The sequence below is a fragment of the Dipteris shenzhenensis genome, chromosome 32, assembly GCF_047967505.1.
Source record: "Dipteris shenzhenensis isolate YYH24624 ecotype China chromosome 32, Dip_SZ_1.0, whole genome shotgun sequence".
Taxonomy (NCBI): domain Eukaryota; kingdom Viridiplantae; phylum Streptophyta; class Polypodiopsida; order Gleicheniales; family Dipteridaceae; genus Dipteris; species Dipteris shenzhenensis.
The window spans coordinates 16942153-16952540 of record NC_141627.1 but is presented as its reverse complement, the minus strand read 5'-3'; the positions used below and the strand labels follow the sequence as shown (position 1 = coordinate 16952540).

The window sequence follows — 10388 nt, the reverse complement described above, 5'->3', positions numbered from 1 at the left end:
TCTAACTATGCATTTAAAACACAATGTAGACGCTATTAGACATGTTAATAATCACGCTATTAGATGTGCTAATAGAAGCACTAATAGAATCGCTCGTATTATCACTAATTCAATTTATGCTTATAGACACACCCGTTATTTTGCACGTCTATCAGGCATGGCTATAGTTGCTTTGTCTTGTTGTGATCCAAAAGTACCTTTTTTATTCTTCCCATAGTCTAGCAAATGTCTTTCTGCGGGTCTTACTACAAGATTCAAATTTGCAAATGTGTAATGGGCATTCAACGATTGATGTAAGTGTAAGCTCTATGCTTTGTGGCTAATTTTTGCTCCCTACCATTGCTGCCCATATAGCCTTATCACAAAGAGCTTTCTGAATCATTCTTTTTTATTCATGCTCCCCACTACCATATGTCCCTTTGCCTTTTCCCTTTGTTTTCCTTCTTCGTCAGCTAGTACATGCATGCATGCATGCAAACATGTGCACACGAGCACATGTGCATAGGTGTGCATGAGTGTGCATGCATTTTGCGTGTCATGCATGTTTTTTATTCACATTCTTTTGACTAGTCTCAGCGCGCTTCTTGCCTCCTTTGCTCTCTTTCTCCATGTGTGTTGGTAAGGTGCTCATTTTGTGAGTTAGTTTCCTTTTTTTCAGCTTGCCTATAAGACAATGTAATATACATGGCTAAGCTTCTGTCATGATCATGATTTAATTATGTATTTTTACGAAAGTTATTCCATTGATTGTGAATTCATACATTCGAGTTAAGGTTTCTCATAGAGTGTGATTTTCCTTAAATTTTCATGTCTCTATAGTGACCGTGTGCACTCTTGCATAATGACCATGTGCACTCCATAGTGACTTCTCTATGTTGAATTACGATTTTCTCTAGTTAAAATTTCTAAGACCATCAAGGACCCAACTTCCACTTCAACTTAAGCCTGTCATCAAGATAATTATTGATACAACATTAATGCACAACCCATATATGTTTGAAGTATGGAAAGAGACGTGATTGAGTAACTAGAAAGATTATATAGGTTGGAGGATTACTTTGGAATATAAATTTTTGAATTTCTTCATTAGTTTACATATTCTCATCGTGGCACGTCCCCCGTAGTCTCAAAATTTCAATTGAAGCGCTAGCTACCCATGTTTGTCGTTTTTGTTGTATTGGTTACATGAAGAAACCTCTCTAAGTTTTTAGCTCGGGCAAAAAATTTGCGCGGGAGAAAGAGTGTGGAGCGGATGCGACCAGATACTTGCAGTTGCAGCGTTGATGTCTTCCATACAATTAAATTCCACGTTACAATAAGGCACAACCTACTCTTTAAAAGCACAAGGAATCACGGCTCGTTGCTGGTTCGGAGTGACAGACGAGCCCAACTGACCTATGAAGCTTATCAGCAGGGATCATGCAGACTTCCCGCTTTTTAGCGAGGCGAATACTTCTCCCATCGATCTCGCTACAGCTCTCCGCCAATAATCACACAATAGACTTGAAGCAGCAAGGCTTATTTGTTGCGACTGTTTTCGCTCTTGATTAACGTCACAATGGAGTACTCCAGCGTCCGTAGCAGGATAGGAGTATCAAGAACAGATGTCCCCCAAACATGCAGTGATAGCAGAGCTTACATTAACCGAAGATAGCTGCTACTTCAGTTGTATAAACAAGAGCTAACTCAAGCCACAATCTCAGAATTCATAGTTCATCATGCTACGTTGTGTCGCGAGCTGCAGCTATAGCAACTACAGCATTGGGAAGTAAATTCATGTGAACATCTATTCGGGCCTTCGGTGGTAGAACAGTAGATAGGCTGATGAGCTGACAACGACAGCCTCCTCTGCGGGCGTCACTGACGAGTCGTTGAAATGATACCACAAGCCGTCCACATTCTTACATTGTGCCGTATAATGGCCACAGCCTAAAGATCCTGAATGACAACAGACCGCATATAGATCGTAAACCGCCCCTCGTGGATACAATCGTTGGGAATTCTTCCTGCCAAATCCAAAATTCTAATTAAGGTAAATATTAACAGCATCATCTCAACTGAAACGTCTTGCTACCAGAATCTGACAAATCTACGCCTGCAAACCGTACACAGTTTCGATTTACATCCAGGGCAAACCTGACGTTTTCAACTCTATTCATTACAACGAAATTGGAATGTAAGACCCATAGGGTCTTACATTCCAATACAAATCATATGTCACGAATCCTGTATCTATGTGAACACTCCTGTCTCACTAGGCCCGAGACCGGGTGGCAATTGGCAAATCCTGGCCATCTGTCATCGCTACCTCTGATCCGTCACTTTTGGCCTAATGAGCTTTTCTCAACCTCAGAGCTTTCATGATCATCCACAGCAACGCTTATTCTAACAAATTAGCTAGTCGGCTATCTACTTCAAAGCGTCTACTCATTTGGCAAACGTAAGCAAAAGGCTCAGGCTTCGGCCAGCCTCACAGTTTACGTCTATGGTTTGCATCTAGTGTAACAGCTATGTCTACTTACTCCAAGATCGTTTCACTGAAAACTGCCCATATCATCAATCAAGCAAAACGATATGAAATTCTGAGCCAGAGAGCTTGTTACCCAAGAAATTCGGTCAAGTCAAGCCCCTTTAGTGGATAATAAACCGGCGTGTCGTTCTTTTTATAGTAAGGAGAGCCTGATCCATGAAAACGCTGCAAATTACTTCTGCATGTTAGTCCAATTACGAAATAATAACTAGGAAATTTTCATGAAATGGCTACGAGTGCTAATGCCTTTCACAAAAGGATTAAATATAAGAGTTTGCATCACTAATGGCGCTACGAGGTGAAGATAAACTTCATTGAGTAACTGTCTTAACCTCAAGAACCAAACAACAATTATAAGCATACAACTAAAGGCCAAAATGATGGAGTAATTATGATGCCTTCTACACTTTTCAAAATATTAATAACCTTATGTAGCTTGTTAGCCACACAAGAAAACAATCTTCAAATGTACAAAAGGATAATAAATAAAAGCGATAATTTTATGCTTATGTTTTAGGCAATTCTCATCTAACCATTTACATGGCAACAAAAGAAAGCTATCTCCATATGAGTTTCCTAGGCTTGATGGTGAAATAATCACAAAATTCTTACATATTTACCTTGGGATCCTTTGAGTACTCATGTTAAAATGTATGGAAAGATTCTTAAAAAAGTATGTCATAGGAGAGATTTTGGGATGTGATTCAAGTGTATTGGCATAAATAGCTAGGAAAATCACATCGTACACATGAACCCTCACATCAACTATAATATCCCATTGTTCTTGCAAAATGAGTATTCACAATATGTTCATTTATCCCTACACATAAACCCTCACATCAACTATAATATCCCATTGTTCTTGAAAAACGAGTATTCACAATATGTTCATTTATCCCTGAGTTTTCCCAATGTTCAAAATAATGGACATTCAAGCATTTTGGAGCCATTTTGTAAATATATGATGTGGAGTAGATGCATAATATATTTATGGGGATGTTGAGAAGACCATACTAGATTTAGTGAGCATATAATATGAAAAATACACATATTAGCTTTATGGGGATGTTGAGAGCATGAGGAGGATAAGTCACCTATAAAATCCACGTACAAAACACTTCACACAAGCAATGTCCAGGCAAACTATACAACATGTAGACTATTACTTGAAAACATCAAAGGATCACAAACTTTATATTGAAGCTCTCAAGCATGTACATTGTACCATATGGCATGATGGTGGAATTTTAGCCTTCTCTTAAGTATTACATCATCATATTGTCCGTGATGCTCAAGAAGGACTTAAACTTATAGACACCATTCCATATCATGAATTGCATTGATGGCTCTTAAGAAAATATCTTAGAGACGGTTTTGAAAAGACTTTTTAAAACATTAACATTTTCCTTAGTGCCAAAGCATTCACCTAATTTTTATCTAAAATACACCAATTCATGGAACTCTCATATTAATATGCTTCATTCTTGAATATAGTTTTGGAATCTTAATGTCTAGATATCACCAAGGAAATTAAAAAGGTGAATGTTGTTGTATGTGGAGCCAGATCCTTCTTCAAAGATGTTTTTGGTCGTGCTTTGGACCCAGCATGTTTATACCCATCCGATTTAGGGGAGGTGGGGGGTGTAACACCTCCCTAGTACTATCTTTGAGGGGTTCCAAAGGGGGCCAACAACATGCATTAGGTACCCCTTAGCGAGGGTTAGGAGACAGCTCCCCAAGCCAAAAATTATGAAAATTGGTGCATGAGCTAAATATGTGTTATATGCTCAAAATTGTAAGATAAGGTTGTGGCTCATATACCAGGAGACCAATGGATATACTATTTGTATCTTGTATCTTCTTACTTGCTAAATAAGATAGACACAAGACTGGCTGTTTCTCTATGGATGTAGCCCACACTGGGTGAACCACATATATCGGTTTCTCTTTGTCTCTTCCATTTTGTGCGCTTTCTGTATTTTGTATTATGTGAATTCCCCTTCTCACATTGTTGCTCCATTATAGTGTTGCCCCTAATAACTGGTATCAGAGCATTTGTTCGAGCAATGTCCATTGACTCATTATGAAGGAGGTTCCTAGTTCGAGTGGTAGCAATGACGGAAGAAGGCAAGTTAAAAATCATGAATTTCAATGGCAAGAACCACTAGCATTGGAAGATGCAAATTGAGGATTATCTATACCAAAATGACCCTTTCTTGCCATTAGGTGGGATCTCAAAGAAGCGGCCGAAGACTGGGAGCTTCTTCGTAGAAAGGCACTAGGAATGATACATCTGTGTTTGGGAGCATCAATGGCTTTTAATGTTCTTAAATAGAAGACGACAAGGACTTGATGAGCACATCGGGTACATTGTATAAGAAATGATCAGATAAGAGAAATTTGGCAAATACTTTTGCAATAAAGGATTTAGATGTTACAAAGCAAATCCTTCGCATGAGAATAACAAGAGATTTAAAAAAAATGCAAGTTGACATTGTCTCAGAGTAAGTACATTGAAAAGATATTGGAAAGGTTTGAAATGTAGAATCCTATAGACATGTTGACTAAGGTGGTAACCAGGGAGAAGTTGATGTCTTGCTCAATTTCAATTGGTCTTCAAGAATGAGAAACAAGGCAAGGGGCAGGCAGATCCAAAGAATTTCAATGACTATACTAATAGTAGAGTTACAATGATCAGTCTCCAAGTGGCAGATTATTGTATATGGAGCCTTATCTTTTTTTAGAGATTGTCTTTTGCCATGCTTTGGACCCAGGCATGTTTATACCCATCCTAAACGCCCCCCCTAGTACTATCGCTAGGGTGTTTCAAGGGGGTCCAATGACATGCCTCAGGCACCCCTTCATGGGGGTTCAAGAGCATCACCCCTAAAGCCAAAAATACATGAAAATTAGTGCATGAGTTGCTTATGAGTTATGTGGTCAGAATTGTAATATAAGGGTGTGCCTCACATAGTAGGAGAGCAGTGGATATACTGCTTGTATCTTGTAACTTCTTGCAAGTTGCTGGATAAGAAAGATGCAAGACTAGCTATTTCTCTGTGGACGTAGCCCACACTGGGTGAACCATGTATATTGGTGTCTCTTTGTCTCTTCCATTGTAGCCCAATGGCAAATCTAGAGGCTTCTTTAGGTTGCTTGGTCTAATATTTTCATATTTAAGCTTGATTAAACTTACATAAATTTCTCAAACAAGGTTTGAATTTAGCTCTAAGAGTATATGAATTTTAAGTATACCTACACCCATTGAAGCCTTGAAAATAGTGGCATGGGCTAATATTTGTAACTCTATACTAGGGGAATTTCCCCCCAACAACCTACACTTACATACCTATGTTTCTAAACTATTCACCAGCTAATGGCCTACACTTTCATAACTATTTTCCTCTTGTTTTTTAACCTAGACATCACCACACCATTTCATGGTTTAGTTGTCTTAGGCATATTGCCTGCTCGTGGTTAAGCCTCTGTACTTTGCTTCTATGAAAGAAGCCTTGGGAGATTGTTACTTAGCGACCATTTAAATCCATGTGCTAAGAATATTCTTGTGTTTGACTTTTTTAAAATAGTCCTCCTACATAATTACTTGGATAATATTGTTATAATTCAAGCCCTATCCTCCTACATTATAAATTTGACATTATTGATGTAAGTTAAGATCTATCCTTGAACACTCAATATTACTCGACTAAGTTCTCTTGTTCCATTTGAGTGTCTTGATATGCTCTTTATCAAGAATATCAAATTATCTTCGACCTGATTGATCTTGGATGGTCATACAAAAAGCCAATCAAATCAAATCATTTGTGTAGAATTATGCGTATATCATTTTGCTCAATTGCACTTTGTAGTAGATACTTGTATTATCTACACGTATTCAATTAAATTCTAGCTTGGCAAATTGTTAATCTATTATACCATAATAGCTTTGTATGGCTGCTTCACTCAATTTTGTAACTTTTGTATACCAAATGTTCCTTCCTTGCCTCTACATATCCTCCTAGTACATTCATATGTACCTGTTCATCTTATTGGAAAATCAATTTCACATCTAGCTAATAGATGTCCAATACCTTTGTTGTTTTCAATAAGATAAGAAGTTTGTTTGTTGTCATTTTTCCTAGACTTATGATAGTTTATCTATATGATTATGTGGTGAATGCATTATAACATGAGTGGTCTACTCTTGGTCTATTTAACCAATACCAAAGCCTTATTGTGACATATCATAACAAACATGGACATAGGGTTAAGTGGAGTTGTACCTATTTTGCTACAAAAAATAATTAGAGCTTAGTCATGGAAGACATCTAGCAGCTAGCTACATCAATGTGATGTAGGGGATGGATGGATCATTGTTAGTACTTTATTTTGTTTAGTAGAGAATCAATTGAACATACCTAATAGGTTTATTCAACTCTATATTGAAGAAGCATCAAGTATCCATCACTAGAAGCCACTCAAGGATGGGCGATAATTGTACACACAAAAATCTACCCTACAATAAAAAGTGATTTGTTGTTTGACATCCCTGTTGTGATATCTTTTAGTACACATGTGTAGTTCCTTCTCATGATGAATGTAGAGGCTATGCTTCCACCATAATAAACATAGTAAGCAACATTCAAATTGTGAATGCAAAATAAAAGGAAGGCAGAAAAAGATTCTCATTAGTAAAGGAAATTCTTTGAATTTGAGGCTTTTGCACATTGTGTTGAATATCACTTAAACCCTAAGACCCTTAAAGGGTCAAAATTTATTGCTCAAGACCACAATGGATTTAGCTTGTACATGTGTCGACATGAATGTGCTTAGACATTGCACCTTGTGTATACACTTGTGTGCAAGTGATTTTGGTGTAATGTCCACACATGATAAGACACATGGATGCATGAATTATGTACATGAAGGCACTTGTATAAGGTAAACTAGGTTGCCACTACAAAGAGCTTACAACACCACTTTAACTATCAACATATATATATGTGGACAATCTTGAAGACTCAAGCTATATACATTCTCCTAAGAAAAAAAAGCGTTCAATCTGGGAAACGTTTAAACTCATGAATGGCAAAGTAGGGATACCTTTAAATGAAGAACCAAAATACTAGGAGCACGGTAAATGCTCAACTTCTTGGTAGACGTTTGACTTGCCTGCAAATTTAAGTGGGGAAAAAACAAGGACATGGTGATTTGTCAATCAAGGTGTTTACACAAAACAAGCTGTGATAACAAGAACAAAAACATCAAAATTGAGCAAACCGAGCTAACCGAGCTAATGTGTACAAAACCGAATGACTGTGGATAGTTTCAATTAATACAAAACCAATGCAATTCTGTTATAGGATTGGAATACGTCGTCGGATTTTAAATGATTTGAATGAATTCACAATACCAATAGTGGATTTGACATTACAACATCAATTTATAGGGTTTGAAAAAGCGTTGGCTGATTTCTTACCTCACACGTAGCGCAATCGTATCTATTATTGCCACTTAGCATCTCTGGTGCCACAAACAAAGCGAGACAGTCCTCGATTGTCAACTTCCACGTGCTAGGCTTTTTATGTCTTCCCCCGAGCAACAAGCCCTGCTCAGGTAAGGGTACCGATATATCAAGGAATGGATCAAAGCAATGACTCTCCCTATGACAGACTGAACACTCAATGGTGCTTTGAAGTTGACCTGCAGTCACAAAGAAGAGATTTGAAGATCATCACGACCTCCAAATTCAAAGTAGTTATTCAGCACATGTATAAGTAATTGCAAAGAAAGGCACACTTGCAAGTTGTAATCACCACAGAAGATGTCCTGTATAGGAGATTCGTTGAACGATCGATGCAATTCCCACGTGATTTGTGAGAGCTCGTCTTCAGGTTTTGATTCACATTCCCGATATATATCAAGATATTTCCGACCAGACTTCCCATCCGCTCTGTTGAGAGCCTCGTGAAGGCCGTCAAGGATTGCTCTCATTGCCTCCTGGAAGTATGCAAACGGTCACAACATGGATTTGTTTGACGCTACTCTGGAAGAAGAACAATCAATCGTCCCGTCTTTCTAGGTGAATCATTTCGCACCACTGGCTCATATCAACGTGTTTTCACGAGTCACGACTCACGATTGTATCTAACGCAGTTTAGAGAAAGGGGACAATTAGAGATCAGATGAAAAAACTATATTGTTGACTTGTCAGACATGAATTTGCCTCGGTTCCAACTTCCGACTGTATCTGAAGTGGGTATTATGAATGAAAGTTTTAATGACCCATTGAGTGTTCAAGCACAAAAAAAAAGGTACCTGAGCATCTTGCTGTTGATATCCAGAAAACTGAAGGTTCCAATTCTGCAAACAGCTTAAGAGTTTGGATGCACGGGCAACTGAATACGGGGGCTTCGTCCAGAGTGCTTTCATAAGCTTCTGGAATTCGATGGCTAGATATTCTGCGTCGCGGTCCCTTTCCCGCTTTTTAAAACGCCTGGTCGTGGGGCTTTTAGCTTCATGACACTCTAATTTCATCTCCAGCTCCGGAAGGTAGCCCAGCATGGCTGATGCAAGGGGCATGGTGTGTGCCAAACACTGAAGGCAGCTGTTCAAATAGCATGTGTTCCCCTCGTTATGGAGACCAACGAGACATGACAACAAAGAAGTTGCAGCATTTGGCTGTTGCTCTCTGGGATCAGGACCTGCCCTTTGCTCTTGTAGGATGTTAGAAGTGCAGTGTTCTACGTTGCTAATAAATTCGTTTGTGTAATCAGAAGACGCCTGATCCGTTCCCGCCATGGACCGTAAAGTGAGTTGATTTAATCTGCTTTCAATAAGACAACATGCGGATGGAGAAGGGTCGCAGCTGTTCTTTTGTATGTTACTTCCCTGCCAGTAATATTCTGCAGGGCAATATTCTGCAGGGCATTGTTCTTGGGATGATGTCGCCCTAGTTCCGCTGGATGTTATATTTCGACTTGATATGGTCGACCTGCAGGAGCTCAGGCTCCTGGGTATCGTCCTAGATGGCAAAATGGTCTCCTGAGCTCTTCCTCTGGTTTCTGCAGGGGCACTAAATCGTCTGGGAACTGCCAAGGGATGATGAGTTATGGCATCCCCGTTCCTCCTGGAATAGAAATCCGACGTGGTCGGGGTTTGTGATCTCTCTATTCTGCCCGATTGAGATTTGGCTGTGGGTCTGTGAATGTCTCTAATTGCAGTCGGACGACTGTGGCCGGAGCACTCGCTAACAGAGCCCCGACGAAGGGAGGCCGATAATCTGGGCATAGGGCTGCTGCATGAGGCCAATCGCTTGTCTGGGTACGCACAGCAGGAGTCGTTTTGTGGATCGTATAAACCCAAGCTCTGGGAGCGCCACCGGGGTTGCAAGCTGCTGCGAGGGAGCTCCTCATCCAAGTCCTTAAAGACGATCTTTCGGGCCGATAGACTGGATCTGTAAGCAGGGGTTGAGGGCCGGCTGGGGCGCTCATGGTCCTTGCCTGCAGTTTTCATGCTCCTTTGCCTACTCTCCTTTCTCCATGGTCTTCTTTCGACGTTTCACGCAGGTATCTGGCTCCGAACGTGGCATTGCGCGACCAGGGGAAGAGAAGACAAGGTTGCGAGGTAATTGCTGCATGCAGGTTTCGAGTTCCCTTCGATGAAGGAACATGGCGTTGCGGCTGAGAAAAAGCAAGCTATGAATGAAGAGAAGGGGAGATGATAATCTGCAAAGGATCGAAGAAGAGTCCTATGAGCGAGCGGGGTTTACGTAGCTATAACCGTTGATCTCGTGATGCATGCACGCATGCGTTTGAATGCCTGTCACTCTTTCTCACTTTCCCAAAAGTCACGTCTC

At 39.9% G+C, this 10388-nt stretch overlaps 1 protein-coding gene across 1 annotated transcript; it reads right to left on the bottom strand.

Moving 5' to 3' along the window:
- Positions 1 to 1786: 1786 nt before the first annotated feature.
- On the bottom strand, positions 1787 to 10045 carry LOC147880379 (uncharacterized). The gene is made up of 6 exons (XM_087370602.1): positions 8849 to 10045; positions 8347 to 8530; positions 8010 to 8233; positions 7634 to 7702; positions 2604 to 2695; positions 1787 to 2006 (listed from the first exon to the last, which is right to left on the bottom strand). Exons 1-6 carry the CDS (start codon positions 10043 to 10045, stop codon positions 1787 to 1789), a joined length of 1986 nt encoding a protein of 661 aa, XP_087226728.1.
- Between the last annotated feature and the right edge of the window lie 343 nt (positions 10046 to 10388).

Excerpts from the sequence above, each read along its gene's own strand:
- LOC147880379 (XM_087370602.1), bottom strand. The coding sequence starts at position 10,045 with ATGAAAACTGCAGGCAAGGACCATGAGCGCCCCAGCCGGCCCTCAACC. Across the intron at positions 8,234-8,346 it reads TATACAGGACATCTTCTGTG|GTCAACTTCAAAGCACCATT; the intron begins GTGATTACAACT and ends TTGTGACTGCAG. Across the intron at positions 7,703-8,009 it reads ACGATTGCGCTACGTGTGAG|GCAAGTCAAACGTCTACCAA; the intron begins GTAAGAAATCAG and ends TTAAATTTGCAG.